General features: G+C 44.5%; 1 protein-coding gene across 1 annotated transcript in view; it reads right to left on the reverse strand.

Annotated features, from left to right (window-relative positions):
• PCP4 (Purkinje cell protein 4) overlaps positions 1 to 16864 on the reverse strand; it is a 48215-nt gene extending 31351 nt beyond the window's left edge. Inside the window, exon 1 of the mRNA XM_040056652.2 lies at positions 16758 to 16864. Coding sequence (XP_039912586.1) covers positions 16758 to 16766 — 9 coding nt within the window. The 5' untranslated portion in view covers positions 16767 to 16864. The remainder of the gene's footprint in view (positions 1 to 16757) is intronic.
• Positions 16865 to 19854: the final 2990 nt, after the last annotated feature.

Raw genomic sequence — 19854 nt, forward strand, 5'->3', positions numbered from 1 at the left:
CATGGTTTTTACCAACATCTGGACAGTCCTTTGGATTCTCCCATGCAAATTCATACAGCCACATTTATCTGAAGGCATTTTCTCTAAAATTTCTGGTTAAAGCCTTCTGTGCTTTGGTTTCTGTCTTTTGCCTTTCCAAGCAGGGGTATTTCTAAGGTATTTTTTGTACATAGACCTAATCATGAGGTAAGGAGAAAACCTTCATATGTGCTCTTAGCTCTGACATGGAAAATGGAAATACATCCTTTTTCTCCCTCGAGCCTCACAGCCAAGACAAAAACCTGGCCAATAACAGAGAATGGAATTCTAAAGGGATAAACACCTTTGACAAAAGCATAAGTTACCAACAGCCAGAAATCAATACATCCACCCAACCACCAGTTCTGTTTTGTGCCTTTATTTAAAGTCATAATTTCGTGTTTCAACTCTAAACAGCACTTTAAAGAAGATCTTAGTGCTCATTTACAAAACAGCTTATTTTTCCTATCAATAAAAAGCTACCTATATTCCTTTTTCTTCCCCCGTATATTTTTAAATGCTTTTTCAAGTTATTTTATTTCCTGAGCATTTCAGGCTGTGCTGCTTAAGCTTTATAAAGCTTCTCTTTCCTCCCTGGGCTATACCTGTCAGGTTCAGTCTGCTCATGATGGAGTGCTGGAATATGGATTCACACATTTATTTCGTGTCTCGAGATTTCCCCTCGGGGAGAGCAGAATGTTGTTAAGGAAAAAGAATAAAAACTTGGGTTTGGTAAAGTAAGGTTTTTCTATTCATGAGGTCACGGTATTTTTCTTTAAGTCTGAAATCAGTTGCAATATTCTGCAGCCATTTGTTTGATTGGTGACCACTGGACTCGTACAGAAAGAAATCTGAAAGTCTGCCAAACCAGCTTCTAAGAGCTTTTCCTTTAGTTATAGATGTATTTTGATCTATAAGCCCTGTGCTGTCTTCCAAGTGACTGCAACGGATTTGAAAGTGAGAATCAGCTTCTCATTAACAAGGCACTGCAACTCAGGAAAAAGCCAGATACAATGGGATCATCCTCCTGCAAAGCCTTTAGTCTTTTATTTCAATACTTTCAGTGGACCTACTTTTCAAAACATTTTCAAGGTGTTGGTATTATTAGCAGCTGGAGTTTCTTTCTTCTTTCATCACCTTTCATGATGCTACCGAGGTTGCAGAACAAAGCTGAGCTTTTTAATGTGGTTCAGAGCAAAAAGGGACTAAACATGAGGAGGAGTTACTGGGGGTATTTTCAAGCAGCAGTGAATGAAATGCTGGTATAGCAGATGTTGTCCATAGATAAAATAGATGAAATTAAAATCACTGAAATACAAGAAAAGCAATATTTATTTCTGGGATCTGATAGGCTGAACAGGCACAGCTCCCTCAGCCTTCCCCTCCCAAGAAAGGATTCTCATCCCCAGTAACTTTCAGCCAGCTCCCTTCATTCAGAGACTGCTTCTGGAATTCCACAGCATCTTTTAAGGCAAGCACCAGGACAGAAACATTGAATAAACTTTCCACCAGGCATCAAAGAAACATCAGAGCTAAGATGAACATGAGTGCAGACCAATTACACAGTAAGACATGATAAACAGTTTTGTTGCTATGCTGCGTAGGAGGAAACAGAGTTTATGACTGCTTCGGGATATATTAATTTTTAACTCGGTGGTTTTACAAAACACCAAAGACACATAATTAAGAAATGTCTCCAAAAATCAAAGTGACTCCCAATTTGTCAGCAGAGGAAGTTAAAAAGACTTCTGCCATATGCTCAAAATCCCAGTAAGAAAAGAACAGGTTTGCTTTCCTGTTAAACTCTCACAGCTATACGCAAAGGCCAGCTAATGTAGTATGAAAATCTGTACTAAATTAGTCCCCAAGGTGAGCAAACTAAGGTCAAAAGTGAACTTGCAGCCACGAGGACATTTCAAGAAGAATGTTAAATTACTGCAGCAGCTTTTCAACCCATTCCTCTTGCCCCTGCTGTACCCCCAAGCCTAATTTTTGCCTTTAATCTTACATTCTGTTCTTGTCTTGAAATAGCCTGACCTTTTCAGAGATGTTTTTAATTAGCACCTCAGTGTTAGGGATTGCAGCCAGGTGTTGATTAGAGAATTTTTGGGGGCAGAAGGGTTGTTTGTTTTATGGTGAGCCACAGAAAGTCCAAGATGAGGGACATGAAACTGCCAGAACGTTCTGACAAATGGGCTCTTCCAGATAATAACATCATGCTGATGCTTTGCCTGGGTGCAGGGTCAACAAGGTACAGAGGGTTGTATCCTAGGAAAGCAGTGGCTGCAGATTTTCAACACAATGCGTTTTGTGTTTCTACATAAAAAGATCGGAAAAAAAGACCCAGGAGTGGAATTAAAAGAACAGAAACAGGTGGAAAGTTTCAATTAAGTGGACAGCAGAAAAAGTCAGCATAGACTGATGGGGGTGACACATAGAAATGTTATTTAGGATGTTCTGTATTGGCAAGGAGACCAGCAGGGAAATTTGTGCATATCCTGAGCGTCCTAAGCTTTGTTTTGATACCCTAAGGTGTGACAAAAGGAAATACATGTTGGTACTAAGCAACAAAAGAAAGCTGTGGCTTTGCCAGCACAGTGCCAAGCAAACCTTCCCTCTGCACCACCACCTGTTCTCCATACAAAGGTTTCTCTTCAAGAAACATAAATTGAATCCAACGAAACTATTTCATAAGGACTTTTTTTAATAGTATTCTGCTTTAATTAAAAAGAAAAAAAAAGAAAAAAAGAAAAAAAAAAAAAACACAACAAAACCAAAACAAAACAAAAAAACAACTCAGCTGTTCATCCTTAATGTGAAAAAAGTACCCAAAAAATACGTATCTAAGATTTATGAAGTTTACGATCTTTCTGAAAACAAAAATGTCACTGAAAATAGCTGCTCAGGGACTTGTAGTGTTTTCCAAGCAAGGAAAGCTTCCCAATCACAGCAGAATGCTCAGGAGACACATGAGAATATAAATGAAGATCCAGAATTTAAGTAGGGGCAAGAAGCTAGCAGCTTTATTTCTCTTCGCTCACTGAGGTAAGTGGCTACTCTCTGCAGAATTTGGGATTTCAATATGATTATTTAGGTTAGGTTCTCCTTTATTGGAGGTTTCTGTGTCACTACCTCTTTCTAACGTCATGTACTGACCTGAAACCATGGCACTCAGCATTTCACACCATGAAGTGTGAAAAACATTACTGTTAGCCACAACACAGTAAAAATTTGGTTTATAAATGGATAAAAGAAATCACACTGCTTAAAATAAAAATTAAGAGAGGGAAAAATTATGTTGCTGTGACAAAAAGATTTTGGTTGCTGAAGCTGCAAGGGATTCCTGGCCTCTAAGTAATGGGACTGGAATTTTAGCACCAGTGTGTTTTTTGGAATTATACATCAGAAAGCGTGGAAATGAACAGCTAGGAGAGATGAAACACACTGCTGGAGAGCCAGGCACAACTTCTATCATTTCACTCATTTACTTCTAATTATTTCTTCTCCAAACTGGTCTGCGGCACAGACAGATGGCAAATCCCAAACCAACTCTGTGACGTACAGGTTCACTCACATCACTCACCTACACAACATCTGCACACAGGGCTGAAGAACCCCCGACAGAAGCTTGGATAAAGCAACAAAAATTGCACAAGACACTACACAAATAAACCTTCCTCACTCGTCCACTTGTGCCTCCTTTACAAGTTCCTCCACTCCTCTGCACATTTTTATAGACATGGTACTGAATATTTATAATATTAAAGTGTCCTTCAAAGGCCACATTTAAAGGAATTGCACCAGGTACAGAACACCTAGCCAAGATTTTGTCAGAATGATGGATAAATCTGATAATGTGTCTGTTACTTCTGTCTTACACATCACCGTGAGAAATCGCAGACCGCATTTCCTGAGCAGCCTGACAGGAAGAAAAATTATTTATCAACTTCCTCACCTAGGCATCCCCTCCTCCCTGCATGCTCCTCTACTCCAAGGGAGTTTTCTACAGTCATTTTTCTGTCTGTTTTGCTTTGTCAGGGCAGCACAACGTTGCCAGAGCAAGAGCACCAGAATCCATCTTTCCATACTGGCTGTCAAAGCTAAATGATCCTTGGCACTTTGACAATTCCTGTAATTATCCTCATGGGTCAGACAGTTTTCTACATGACTGGGCTCCTGATTGTCCCTAATTTTATTAGGGCTTTCTTATAGCTATATTAATAAATTAAAACTGCGCAGGTGGGCTGAGATGAGCTGATGGGATTCAAACTGCAGTGGCTGCAAGCTGACAGAGGGACAGTGTGACGTTTTCAGTCACCAAAGGGACACGGTTATGCACATGAATGAACATTGTCATCCTGGAAAGCACAGTATGGCTACACAAAATGCAGAGTGCTTAATCACATGGTTGGTCATTTGCTTCAATTAGGAGGTGTGGTTTGTTCATTTTTGTCCAAACAGAATTTCTGGTTTGAGGTAAATCCTCAGAACAGGCACTTCTGAGTGTACACAGACAGCAGGAGATCCTTCAGCACTGAGCACACTAGGAACCATGGAACAGTTTGGGTGGAAGGGACCTTAAACATCATCCCGTGCCACCCCTGCCATGGCAGGGACACCTTCCAGTGTGCCAGGCTGCTCCAAGCCCCAGGGTCCAACCTGGCCTTGGGCACTGCCAGGGATCCAGGGGCAGCCACAGCTGCTCTGGGCACCCTGTGCCAGGGCCTCAGCACCCTCACAGGGAACAATTCCTGATTCCCAATCTCCCATCCAGCCCTCTGGCACTGGGAGCCATTCCCTGTGTCCTGTCCCTCCATTCCTTGGGAATTGTCTCTCTCCAGCTTTCCTGGGGCTCCTCCAGGCCCTGCAAGGCCAACCTGAGCTCAGCCCAAAGCTTCTCCTGGCCAGGCTGAACAATGCCAGCTCTGCCAGCCTTTCCTCCCAGCAGAGCTGCTCCATCCCTCTGCTCATCCTGCTGCCTCCTCTGGGCTCTCTCCAGCAGCTCCACGTCCTCCCTGTGCTGGCCCAGGGCTGGAGCAGCTCCCAGGATAAATCAGGAGGCACCTGATGAAAATGGGCTCAGGGAATCACTGTCTGGGATAGAGGAACCTACTTACAGTGCTGAATTTAAATATTCTAATAGCACAGAAAAGAACTTTAGCTGTGCCCCACTTTTGCCGATGCTGGGCTATAATTTATAAATCAGCACAGTGAGAACCTGCTGATTTTGTATTCAGATTCCATATAATGTTCTAAACTGAATATTTACACCAACACCAAATGTAATCAATGTAATTAGCACAAACAGTATCTTGCTTAATATTTAGGTTATTAGCATATTTTGAATTAAAACATTATTTCTCCAAAGACATTGTAATCACTTTTTTTTTTAGAGGCAGGGATTAATGGAATCTTTGAAGTTAATTTTGAAAGCAGCTGCAAGAATGTATTTCCCAAATCCTGTTAATTACCAGGCCAGCCGTGAGAAGTAATCCGCTTTTTTATTTCCTGCAGGAAATGGAAGATTTGATCCAGCATGGTTTATTTACAGGGCTAAGTCAGACGTGGACGAGGAGTTGTCTTCAACTCAGCAGAATTACTTTTATGAGTGGAACTGGAACCTCAGTGTGGTAGTGTAGAATTCCCCTAAATTGTGTGTTGGGTTTTGTATAGCAAAGGGCAAAGGGAGTAAAATCCACTACAAAAAAAACCTTCTCACCCCACTTGCCAAAAAGTGACCTCAGTTCTCACTTGGACATGGGTGATACAGCCCAGTTACACTGAGGCCTCCTCTTTATCCATTTCCAAGGTGACCCAAGAGGAATATTTCAATTACATAAAAATTGATTAAGCTATATGGTGTAAATAAAAACTGACTGTGGTTCTTAAGGTGGTTTCTCCTGGTTTGTTTTGGTTTTTTTTTTCTATTATTCCTTATCTGTTGGTAGCATCAGACCTGGCATTACAGCTCCAAAAAGGGCATCTTTGGGCAGGAAACCTGCCTTAAAAACTCCTACTTCCCATTAGAGCCCAATCCAGCCACGCCTTCCCATCCCCAAGGCCTCATTTCTTTGGAAACTATTGTTTGCAAGGTCACATGGAAAATAGGAGCACTAAAATGATTCAAGTTAAAAATAACCTCCAGCAGAGCTGTGTTGAAAACAATCATTGAAACGATCCAGCTAAAAAAAGAAATACATATTTCAACTGTTTCTGTTGATCATTTCAGTCCTTAGTTGATGTCTCTGATCCCACAAACAGTTGCACCAGGGCAAACTAAATTATCAGCCTTGGTCCCCTGTGTGGGAAACACAGCAGGGCACCTGATTAGGAAGAAGATAACCTTGGGGATCTGGAAACAGCATTTGGATACAGACAATATCCTGGGAATCCTTTCATATCTGCACCCCCAGATAGGAAGAGTGTCCTAATCCAATTAGGGTCAGAGTCTCTGCCTAGGATACATAACTGATTACGGATAGAGGTTTTGTAGCGGAAAATTCACTTTATATTTTATTCTTCCGAGCCCTTCTGAAGTTTTGGGTAATGCAATTTACTGAGCTCTAAACCCAGCTGTAACTGAGTTAGAGGTTGTCTTCAAGGGACAGCTTGGATTATTCACAGCAAAAATATGTGCTGACAAATTGCTCCATCTCTGATCATATTGCCTATCATTATTAAAACAGGCTGCTTCTTCCCAGCCTGCAAAAATTCTGGTGACGGCTTTTTTCTGTTGGCATGTTTTTATTTCCAGTTGCATAATTAAAAAAAAACCCAAAAACTGTTCTTATTTCCCTGCTGTTTCCCTACATATTTCAGAGTTAAACAGGTATTATCACAGTCAGACTGCTCTAGCAACTGGGCCAGCCAGGATTTCCCAAAAATATTAATTATGGCAGTTTCAAGCCACCACGCAAAGGAACTTTCTGCCTTCAGCCTCGGGCAAAGCCTTTGATTTTCAAGACAAGAGCAAGACCAAGCGGCAGGGATGTTTCTGCATCACTTACTGCACTGCTCCTCCCGGCCCAGGCAGCCCGTCTGGTCCCAGGGAGCGACTGGGAGCAGCCCCCCAGCCATCTGCTGGGATGACAGGAGCTTCTCCAGGGTCGTTCCAGCGGCACAAATCACTGGACTGCGAGCGTGCCGCAGCCTTGGCAGCGCAGCCTTGCCCAGGGCGATGACGCAAACCTGGCACCCTGGGCACAGCCCTGCCAGGGGAACTCGGGATGGGCTGCTGGAGCTGCCCTTGACATGGGGCATCGCTCAGCAGAGGATTTGTCCAGCATTGTTCCAATCTGGATCGGGAATGACCCGCTGAGAGCTTTAGGGGAGCTGCTTTGTTACGGGGGGGATGTGGTTCAGAGCAGAGCTCTTGGCACTGCAAGGAAAAACCACAGCCAAGGGATTAGAAACAACAGTGAAAGGAAAATGGGCAGGGTGAGGCACAAGGTCACCTTGAAGGCCAGGAATCAGGGGCAGCGATCAAATAAGCTCACATGTAGCAAGCAGAAGACAAGTCAGGTCACTGCCTCTGTCCAAGAGACGGACAGAAAACTGGGATTTCCACAAATCACAGATTCTGAGGACCCCACAGCTGCTTGGGGAAACTTTTGCTACGATCCATTTCATTGCTAACAGCAGCAAAGATAAGAAAGCAAATTCCACAGGAAAGCTGTAAGAGTTCCCAGGTTCCCTGGCCCCAGCAGAGACATACTGGGTTACCTGCCCTAAGACTAAATCCATTCCCGTGAGGGTGGGGAGGCCCTGGCACTGGCTGCCCAGAGAATCTGTGGATGCCCCATCCCTGGAAGTGTCCAAGGCCAAGTGGAACGGGGCTTAGAGCAACCTGGGATGGTGGAAGGTGTGGAACAAGAAGATCCTTAAGGTCCTTTCCAACCCAAACCATTCTGTGATTCTATGAACTGTGTTTTCCAATGCAAGTTCAATGAAAACTTGCAAGTTTCTCTCTGTAGTTTTCTTTCATTCTCTCTGTCTTCAGTCTCACATTATGAAGCAGGCTCCATTCTGTACTTTGTGCCTTGCATTTTGAAGCAAAAGAAAAAACATTACCCACCTAAACATTTACACCTCCTTCACACATCAACATGGCAAAACATCCTGCCATGCCAGTAAAAATGGCCCTTAGGTGCTCCTACAAGGAAAGTCATGCATTTTGGTAGTAGTCTCCCATACTTATCCCATGACTAGAGAGAAAACAGGTTCCTTAGAAGTTCCGTGCAGAAAGCAGATTTAGGTCCAGCTGTGCTGCCTGACACACCACAGTCAGCCAAAAACATCTATTCAAGATAACTGCAAAAGCTATTGCTAGAATTCCGGTAATTTGCAATTTGGGTTCTCTGCAATTCACAATATTAAGGTAGAATCTTTGCTACCAATGTTCCCACACCTACAGATCCATCCCCTAAGTCCAATTCCAGGATGGAAGCACTCAAAATTTTGATCCACGCAAGGAATACAAAGCAATGCTGTGAGAAAGAGAGGATCTCCTGTAATCTATCCTGAGAGGTTCATTCAGCTTTCTTTGGGCTTTAGTGCTCTCCAGTAGCTTGCAAAATATGCTGAAGGAAAGAAGTGATAACTAGCCAAGTCTGACTGGCAAATTAAAATTGGCATCAAGCTGGCCTGCCTTAGGCATTTGGCTGCCCTGCTTCAACTGCAGCACATGTGTGCTGGCACATGCACTCTCAAGTGTGCCAAGCCAACAATATGTTTGCTCTCTTCCAGGGGTGTGTATCTGTCGGCTCTGACGGGAGTAGTGATATGTGTGAAGCAGCCATGAAGCCACATGGCTCATTTCGCCCCCCATGTCATCTGCCTGCCCAGCCATCCTTCCTCCTCCTTCCTTCCCATCAACTTAATGCTTCTAATTTCTGGCAGTTTATCTTCTGCCTCCCTCAGCAACCCATTTTATAAGTACTCTTTTGGAATTCCAAGAAACAGATTTCCATGTCATTCAGATTTCTTCCTGGAATGCTACAATGAAAAGTTCAAATAAGTCATTCTTCGGAGCATTTCCATCAGTGTTAAAACTAGGTGCTTTAGAGTCAACATGCAGAGTATTCAGTATTTTAATACAAGACTAAGTTAATGCTGGTTATTGCAAAGAGAAGTCTATTTCCTCCAAGGCATAAAGAGAAAGAAAGAACCCCATTTAAAACGTTAAAGCTAAAGAATGAAAACCACTACAATTCAAATGAAAAACACACTTGTGATTTTATGAGGATTATTTTTCTGCCTCTGTGCCTCTCACCTAAACTTGGACTTTAGCCTTTTAAAATGTGTTTTTATATTTATCTAGGCATTATACCCTGGTACTCACCTGGTCAAGCCAACCTCACCCTACTGCCTGGTGAGGCAAACATTTAATGGAAAAATGCTACGGTATCTGCGAAAACTATTCTCACAAACCATTGGTCTTCCTTCACATCCTGAGTGTCACTAAGAAAAGGTCTCGTATCATCAAAATCCATGGGGAAGCACTTATGTCCTCAGATCTATTAATTTTTGCTTCATCTGCTGTTACACACTTGCATTTTGGGGAAAAGGCTGCTGAGATCGTGGTACCTGTTGGGTAACAAGGCTGATTTTGTTTGTCACAGTGGAGGCATTGAGATGCAAATCATCCCCAGATATTAGCAATGGGTGCTGTCACCCTCCCAACATTTTGAAGCTGTGCAGACCATAAGTCTTCTTTTAAGATCTCGTCCACCCCCCGATTCACTGCTGAAGAGCCTGTGAACTCTTGTCCAGCTGATTCAGCAGGACATGGATTTGTCCCATTTCCACAGTCAGCCCTGGTCATTGCTGGCTTGGGCATTTTTTAACTGTGCTCCACTGTTCCCAGAAAAGGTACACCCCAAATCCATCCACATCAGTGTGTGCAGCCAGCCAGGATCCCCAAAGGGATCTCTCCCTTTCACTTTCAGAAGACTCCTGTTGTGCAGTGATCCAACACGACTTTCCACAGCCCTGCTCACACCTTTCAAGTTTAAACCATCATAACCTGACCACATTTCAGGTTTCTCTGGTTCTACTGCTGCAGCTTTCCACTTCTGCTGGCACCATGCAGCAGCCGAGGCCTCATGACCCACCAAGAATCCAACTGCCAGCCAAGGAACACCAGGTAAGGCTGGGGACAAAGCAGCTCAGACCTTTCTGTCAGGCATTTGGACATTCAGACTCAATGTTAAAGATATTAAATACACACCGCCTCACTTTTTGGCAGAGATGGAGTCTCCAAGACCTGATGTCCTCTGAGCTGGTGCCACCCTTCTCACCAGCTCCTTGTCTCCAGGGATCGCTGAAGTCTCCAAGGTCAGACAGAAGGACAGCAGATTTTGCAAGTTATTTTACTTTCTTCTTTTTCCTTTTGTTTCTTACTTTCATCTCTCACAAAAGAGCTCTCTAACATCATTCTGTCTACTATTACATCACTCAAGTGTCAGCTACACCACTGGTTAAGGTCATATTTCATGCCTTAGACTAAGGTGATAATGCAAGAACATCCAGTGTCTATAAAATAATACTTTTCTTTTTCAGAGGAAAGGCAGTTCAGCTGTAACTAATATTCAAGTCACGTAGGCAGACAATTTTCATTTCTTCTCCGACTAAACCTGTACTTCTCCCTCCAAATTCCATGTTAGTGCATAAATAAGGCTTTATCCCTCTTGGTATAAATTGATGAGATGAGGCAGCACCAGCCAAATACCGGCTCTGTGTGATGCTTGCCCAATTTACTGCTAAGTAGACTCAGTGTTGTCGCCGAGGAAGCAGACATGGAGAGTGGGGATAAACCGTGACCCCAAATCCTGTAATTTATAATCTTTCACAACTGATTTCTTCTGCAGTTGCTTGCCATTTGTTTTCCTAATAAGACAAATGTATATAAATGTATATAGTCTGCTTTTCACTTCTTATAAGAGAACTAGAGATTAGTTTTCTGAATTAAAAATAGAAGACAAAGTTAAAAAGGGATTATCTGTGATTTGACCTCGTTCATAGGTATCCACCATTTTTTTATTATTTATTTAGAAACCAAATATCCAAATAACTGAACAGATCTTTCCTTAGAAAGAGGAGGAATTTATGTTTTTCATCTTCATGAGAAGATCCTGTGCCTTGCAGAGACCGTGGTACCTGGCTCAGGGAATTTAAGGTTCTGTTGTGAGAGGCTGAAGAAAGGCATTGCTTTCCCCCATCCTCTTCAGCCAAAGGGATGTTTCAGGATTGACATACCCAGTGTTTAGCCCACCCTGTTACAAGCTCTTCTAGAGCAGAGTTAAAGAGGCAAAACATGCAAACACATTTTACAAGCCATCCCTACAAAAAACAGAGAGACCAGAACAAATGGCAGTTTGGAAATCGAATCATTTATTCAAACAAACAAACAAACAAAGAAAAAAAACCAACCACACACCAAAAAAAAAAACCCCACAAAAAACCAGAAGCCTTCAATGGAAGTGCCCCTGCTGTTCCTGCTGAAGTTAACTGCTGCTTTACACCACATTTCATCATTAGCATGATCTAGGTAATGTAATAACTGTTGGACGATGACTCCTATAAGCTTGCCAACTCATTACAAATTTAGGGATATTGGACTAGAAACTAATACTCCTTTGCAACCTGAAATTCTATTGCATTGTCAAGTCCTGCAGGGTGAAGGCTGGATTAAGTTATTCTCTTACAAGGAAACATGATATCAAAGCACACTATTAAAGCTAAATGTCCTTTTTTCAGAGTGTGTTGCCTGAATCTGTTGGCATTCTATACATGGCAAGAAAACCCATGAGCTTGTGCCAGTGTCATCAAATTAAGATCAATTTCCAACGTCACTTCGAAGTGCTATTTTAGAAGATGCTTGATCCCACTGAAACCACACTGATGGAAAGAGTAGGCAAAGTGACAGATGTAAAACTTATTGTTCTCCCTTCTTCCTCCTCTTTTGAGCTGCAATTTACCACTCAGCTAATAAATAGATGTGAGTTAAAATTAAAAACTGATGTTCATGTGCTTATCGATCCCGCCCCCATCCTGTAACAGCTGCAAAATTTCCTCCTCCACTCTGCCATGTTCTTGCTGGGGTTTTTAGAGCTGCAGTTTTTGTACATATTGTGGGTATAATGAGGCAAATAATTAACAATTGGGGTCACGGCAACATCTCAAAAATGCAAGCAGAAGGGCCCTCCCTAAGGTGAGGGGCTCACTCAGACACCTACCAGGAAGATAAACCGGAGCTCGTCTAAACAAATATGGTGTGTTCTTCCCTCACCAACACCAGTTCTTTGATTTAGTGCCATCAGGATTATGGTTGTATAATCCTCACTTGTGTTTATGTGGTTCCAAGATGATAAACACCATTTCAATGGAATGGTTTCAAGGGAATTCAGGAGAGCAACCCAGGCAAGAACCCCAGTTTTACCATTTTAACCACCTCAAGCAGACAATTTCAACCGCAAACCTCCACTTACACCTAACATTTCACACATTCCCCGTCCTTCTCCAACAGCCTCCAGCTGAACACACCCCTCCAGAGGGACAGGGACATGTCTGAGGTTCTCCCTCAGCTCTGAGGGAAAAGGACATTCTGTCCAAGTCTGCCTGCCGTGGGACATGCCCAAATCACAGGGTATCACTTGTTTGGAAAGCAGAGGCTGCCTTGCTGATGGGTGTCTTACAGACACACCTCAAGCACTCAAGCTCCTTTTTCAGAACATCTTTGACCCCAGAGTTATCCCACATCAGCCTGCAGATTTGGCTGTTTGGACTCCTGCCAGTGAGGGTGGTCTGAGCTCCAGAGCAAAGATTCAGCTCTCCAGGCTGCAGAGCGGAGGTGCCTGCATGAGCACACCCACCAGGACAGCTCACCCACAGGAATTCCCACACAAACACTCCCCATGATCCTTTTGAAGGTGGGCACAGCACAGCAGTGGCTACAGGATTCCAAAGCCAACCAAAGGCAAAGAGAAAGAGCTTGTTGTAGCTCAAATAAGCAAGTTTTGGGGTTCTTTGCTTTCAAAAGAACGAAAACCTGTGCATTTATGCAGAGATCAAGTTCTGAGTTCTTCACCTTCCCAGCTAAGAGAGTCAGACCCCAAACAGCTCTCTGAATTTCATGTGCCTGGTTGCTTGACACCTGTTTCCAGAGGAAAGGCAGAATATTCTTGCTGCTGTCTGGTAACTAGGCTGATTCTCACACATAAAAAGCTGCTGGTTCAAAGTACACAACACTCAAGGGGTGCACATCAGCACCCTGCCAATCAGCGCTGCACTTCATTCACATTGCACAAGGCTCTTCCAATGCATGTTCTTCAGTCACAAGTGCCTCAGGCAATCAAAAAGATTTCCCCAATGGCTCTCCTAAAGTCACATCCTAAATAATACACATTAAAGCTGAGCTTGTCCCCTATACCAGCAACACCACTCTGACCCTTTAAAACCAAAAGGAAATTAATGCATCCAAGGCAATCTCCTCATCCCCTAGCCACTGGAACAGCACCCAGGGCTGTAAGAACACATTGTTTAAGTGCTCTCCTTCCTAAACCCAGACCTGATTTCTCATGACAACCACGAGCATTCCACACAGAAGGCAAGAGTGAACGTCATAAAAACGTCTGTGTGATTGAATGCTTCTTGTGAACCCTCGTGGCAGGGGAATACCACGACATAACATCATCTGCAACATGTCAGGACAGTTAAATGACTGCTCAGATGGCAGGATTCCCTGTGGTGAATCGGGTTTATGCCAGGTGTGAGTCTAGAGGCTCACTGGTACAGCTGCTAACTGTGAATAAAGATTTGGCATTGGTCTGTGGGCTCGTTAACCAAGATCTCTTCCCCCAGTTCAGCCTGTGTGACTGGAGACCTTTCATGGAAGCCAGGCTGAGTCTCATGGCCACTCATGGACAGCAGCTGATATTTTTCAGCACAGATCTCCTCCCTAGGCTCGTTAAAAACAGAGAGCAGGCACAGACCTACAGAAATGGCTCCCCAGTTATTTGAGGGCAGACTTTCAGAGCTAAAAATGCATTTCAGTGTACGCTGACATTCCCAAGGAATTCCCGTACAGCTAAGGGACCTGTCTGCCACTAAACCAGGCAGCAGGAAGCAGAAATCACAATCTGCAAAGCCACTGGGTCAACTCTTGCACCTCACACGCCCAATGACTACGTATGGAGCCAGACTTCTGCCCAGCAGAAGGAACTCATTAAACATTTTGTCAGACAAATACTGCAGAGAAAAGAGTGTAGCATTCATCCAGTAGAAAAGGTCCTTATCCTTCCTGAAAAAAATATAAGCTAGCTGCTAGAAAATAGGAAAGTACCACAGTCAGATGAAGGGCTGCTTCCTTTTCAGCTTTTTCTACCAGAAGACTGGTGATCACACAATCGTTTGGGTTAGAAGGGACCCAAAAGATCATTTTGTTCCACCCCTTGCCGTGGGCAGGGACACCTCCTGCTGTCACAGGCTGCTCAGAGCCACATCCAGCCTCTCCTAGAACGCTTCCAGGGATCCAGGAGCAGCCACAGGTTCTCAGCACAACCTGTTGAAGTGCCTCACCACACTCATAAATCACCCCAATCACTGCCCATAAACAGGAAAGAAGTTAATTTTGCTCGAAGCAATGAAACGAGAATTCGTGCAAAGTCTCAGTAAAGAACTCAGGGAAATGAAAGCTCTTTTCAGAGATTTCTGCGACCGCATTTCTAGCGCTGCTCAAATCCAGGTAATTTGTAACATAAAGCAAAAAACAAAACCAAACCTCCCCACCCTTCCAACACTGTTGCATGTGAGATAATCTTTTGAGGGCTCTAACTGAGCTTCTTTTCAATCACCCCATCCACAGATTATTTTTTTTTTTTTGCAGATTAAGCCAAAAATAAAAATACCTTTCAATTGCAGCATTGCAAGCTAAAACCATCAAGACCCCCCCAATAGCAAACAGTAGCTAAGAGCCTCTCTTCTGCTCAGGAGTTTTTTTGCCTCATTTAACAAGAATCTTTTTCAGTGAGGTGGTTTGGGGTGGTGTAGCTGCTCTTCTCTGCCTTTTGGGGAAGAGCTGACAGCAAGGAACAGCAGGGAGGCTTTTCTTCAGCGGAGCTGTGAGTGATTAACTCCCCAATTTTGTCAGGGGAATGACAGCAGCACTGAAGACACCGAGTGCAGGGCTCAGTGTCACAGGTACAGGACACAGCTCTGCACCAGGGAAACATCTCCCAGCTCCAGGGGTTTGCCAGGAATACAGCTCTGTCAGGCACAAACAAATGCACTGTGAATAAAGAACCCCTGTGCTGGTAGCAGGCAGGATCATTATCTTCACTGTGTCTCTAAGTCCAAAAGGCAATCAGTCCAATTCAAATTATGAAAGGTAATTACTGAGCAAAAACAACCCATCTTAAAGCTGTGACAAGAATGCCTCATATAGTTATAGCAGGTACAGCAGCACCATCGAGACATTACCCCTCTCTGTAAGATTTTCCCCTAAATTATAAATTTAAAGAGTAGAACAGTGCTGCTGCATCTCTCAACACACTTCAGCCAGCCTGGGCAGCAAAGTCACAGTGGCTGAACCAAAACAAAACAAAAAAAAAAACCAAAAACCCAAACCCACAGTGCAGGAACTCCAGCCAGGTGATAGAAATAGAGGCAGCAGCAGAGGAGAGGTCGTGAAGATCTCCCTGTGCCTGATACCTGCAGGCAGCAGCAATGAGGATTTCCTCTGCTCTCCCCACCTGGCATGACCTGAAAGCCAAAATGTGAGCTGCTCCTCACAAATCCCTGCACCACGCACCAGGCTGCTCCTGGTTTTCATCTCCGGTTTACACCTCACGAAAAACCACAGCTGAGTGTAACACCTGCACAGCCAATGCTCACAGCTTATCCAGTGTCACTCTCAATTTTGCTTCTAAAAAAGGAAAATCCCATTTGTTAATGGAGTAGCAGGTGTTTTTTAACAAACAGCCTCCAAAAATAGGCGCTGGCTAAGGCATAGTTGCAGGTACCTCTGCTGATTCCCAAAGAATGAGCCGCACTAGAGAATGTGGGATCTCTCAGCTGAACTAAGGAGTCGTTCTGTCTAACAATACATTTAACTAAAAATATATATATATATATATATATATATATCTAGTTTGAACTTTTCCATTGCAGAGGGGAAAAAAAAAAAAAAAAGAGAGAGAGAGAAAAAAGGGCAAGCAAAAAACCCCACAAGTGCAAAATTTCAGCTTATTTATTTACAAGGGTACAAGTGATCTTTACATGTTTGGCACTATTTACATTTTTTTCCCCTCAATTGTAATCCTTCTCAGGACACTACTCACAAAGTTTACATCAGCACCCAACCACAAACAGGGCGGTTTTTTTCCATGAGCTCTAGCAGGCAACTTTCCCACAACTCACTAAATCCTCCTTTCTACACGGGAAAGCGCTGGGTAGACATGAGAAATTATGGGGGATTTTTAACTAGGAACCTCCATCACCGTACCTAGCCCTTCAAAGGGCAAAAGCACCACCTTGCTTTATGCTCTGCACACACACACACATACACACGTGGGGATGCGTTCAGCAGGGTTTAAGAGGAGATGCTGACACCCCTTCCCGGGATCTCCAGAGCCTCCCCACCTTCCCAACCCGGGATGCGCCTCTCCCTTCCCCGGCTGCCCGCAGAGAGAGGGAAGGTGACGTTGCCCCTCCGAGCGCCCCGTGCCCCCCTGCCCGCTCACCTCGCTCATGTCGCGACAGTGACAGTGACAGTGGCAGCGGCCCCGCCGGCGCTCAGCGCTCCCGCCGCCCCGCGACGCGCGTTAAGAAGCGGCGCCGAGCGCCCGGCCCGGCCGGCGCCAGCCAATCAGCGCCGCGCGCGCGCGGGCCCCACCCAATCCCCGCGCTCCCCGCATCCCGAGAGCGCGCGGCGCCCCCTGGCGGCTCTCACGGCCCTCACAGCCCTCACGGCCGGGAGCGCTGAGCGCGTCTTCCTCCTCTTCATCTTTCTCCTTTTTTTTCCTCCTTTTCTTCCTCCTCTTCATCTTTCTCCTTTTTTTTCCTCCTTTTCTTCCTCCTTTCCCTCCTCTTCCTCCTCCTCCCCCTTCCCCCCGCACATCCCCGAGTGCCCGGCACCGTGCGCGCCACTTTGGGGTGGCTTCGGGCATCCCCACAGGGGAGAGACACGACCTCCGAGTGTGCTGGAGGCAGCTTGGGAATGGGGAATTATTGCGGCAGATCGGATGAATAAATTAAACAAGGAATTTTTTTTTTTTTTTTTTTTTTTTCTTTTTTTTTTTTTTCACTGTGAGGGCGGTGAGGCACTGGGAACAGGTTGGCCGGGGAGGCTGTGGGTGCCTCAAGCCTGGCAGTGTTCAAATCCAGGCTGGAATGGTGGAAGGTGTCCCGTGGCAGAGGGGTTGGGGCGAGATGATTTTTAAGATCCTTTCCTAACCTTTTAACATTCTGCGAACCTATAAACCAGGCAGAGAATCACTGCTCTGCTCACCCCTGGCTCTCCTCTCTGTCTCATCAGTCTTGCTGCCATTCCTGTTAAAATGTTAAAATACATAGCATTTCTTCCACAGATACATGGAAAAGAGCCCTTTCTGTTATTTCTCTGAATGTGAAACTAAAGCAGGACTTTGGGATGTGTGCTGTTGTGCTCCAGCATCCGTCTTTTGATGGAGCACAATCGCTATATTTGGCAATACAGACTCAGATGCTCTGACTCACGTATCTGTGAAGAAATATAGGTTCAATTAGCTCTGGGAATGCACTTAACTCCCTCAAATTTTTCTCAAATCAATAAAAAAGTTAAAGTGTTATATTGGAGAGCCCAAGAAGCTTGACAAGCCCTCCCACTTCCAGGGACTACCTTGCAGCAGCCTCTTCTCTTTGCCAACATCTGTCTTCAGGGCCAGTATTAATAGAGACAGAGAAATAAATCTGATGAGAAACCACATTTTCCCTCGGAGCTGGAGAGGCAGGAGGGGCTGGGCTCCTTCGCCTGAGGATAAGGAGGCTCCACGGGCAGTGGAACCAGGGGTGTGTATCCTGGGAATATTTTAGGGATACTGGCCAAATATGTAAGGATGGGATCAGGAAAGCTGAAACAGAATTGGAGCTGAATTTGGCAAGGGGTGTGAAAAATAATAAGGGCTTCTACAGTTATGTCCAGAAAAGGAGAAAAGTAAATTTACCCTCCTGGTAAACAAAACAGGAAATCTGTGGTACTGAACACCACTATTCCCAGGACTTCCACCAGCATCTGGCTTTTTTTTTTTAATTGTCATGAATTCTCCCAGTTTTTGTTGTGAGTGGCCCAAGCAGGCAACAAACATGGCAAGAGTTCATTGCATGAGCAGCTTCAGGAGCTGCCCTGTGAGAACCCAAGATAAAGATGATGAAGTTTAGCCCCTGAAGAAGCTGTGTCTCATGTGACACCGTTCTCCAGTGAAGAGCAATCGTGGGTGTATTGCATTAGTATTCGTGTTCTGACAGGAGTGCCACTGGTCTGTCAGCTTATGGGCACAATGCTAACATAAATTATTAACAGAGTATTGCTGATCAAAGGGCTCCCAATCACATGGGAAGAGACACAGACCGCTGAGAGGAAATCTGTTCAGGTCCCTTTGACTCTGAGAGGAGTCACGTCAGTCCCTCTCTTCACCATCGACATAAACGTGTCAAATCCAAGCAGAAAATCTCCTGCTGATAATTCAGGCTGTGTGCCCCAAGAAGCAGGTTAGCAGAGGAAGAAGGTCAGCAGAAACAGCTCTTTGCACTTACTGCTGCAGGAGAACGTACAAAATTCTCATTTTCTGACCTATGTGGAGGAGTTCATGGTTTCAAGAGAGGCACCCTGGAGGGCACACTGAGCTGTGTCTGGGAGGTGGCACTCTGGAAACACAGAACCCGGCCTGGTGCCTCTTCTGGGGAACCATGCTGATGGTGGTAACAGTGCCCTCCAAGCAGTGACTCTGCTCTGAGGACAACTCGCACATTTTGTGGCATGCAGTCACAGTATAAGATGCATTATCTGTCCTCAGACAGGTTTCTGAGTGAGCACAGAACTCCCCTTTCCCACGGAAATCCTTTGACCTGCAGAGGTGCATCTGTTCTCTCTCTCCCTCTAAATCTTGTTCCCCGCCTCCCAGCTCTGCATGTCACACACTGCAGAAAGTTTCCATAGCCAGCCAAACCAATCCAGATATGAACTTTGGGCTGAAATGCTCTGTGCCTCTCCTACTTCTCAGTGTGGACCTGCTGATGTGCAACTGTTCTTTCTCTCCCTCTAAATCTTACTCCCTGCCTCCCAGCTCTGCATGTCACACACTGCAGAAAGTTTCCATAGCCAGCCAAACCAATCCAGATATGAACTTTGGGCTGAAATGCTCTGTGCCTCTCCTACTTCTCAGTGTGGACCTGCTGACCTTAATTGTCCTTCAGTTCACAAACACAGACACACAGATGCTTCCAAATCTTGGGTATGACCATCTTAAATGGACAAATCCCAAGCTCTGGAAATGCAGCAGCAACCTGAGCTTTTCAAAAGGTTCTTACAATACAGGTAACTCTAGTAGTTGTTTTATTTGTACTCTGCCATTTATGCTGTCTGGAGGCATCACATTTTAGTTTTGAGGTCCCCCTTTCCCTGTCAGCCTTTCTAACCCATGGCAATCCCTCAATTTAAAGGTGTCCCAAAGTTCTGCTTTTACTGAAGTGCACAGCTAAGTAGAGAAAATATTCTAAGCAATCTATTTTCAAGAGCCATTATATTCTGAAAATTGACTATTAAAACACCACCTTCTTATTCATCAAGTCTGCACTCAGTGT

The sequence above is a fragment of the Hirundo rustica genome, chromosome 2 (assembly GCF_015227805.2).
Source record: "Hirundo rustica isolate bHirRus1 chromosome 2, bHirRus1.pri.v3, whole genome shotgun sequence".
Lineage (NCBI taxonomy): Eukaryota > Metazoa > Chordata > Aves > Passeriformes > Hirundinidae > Hirundo > Hirundo rustica.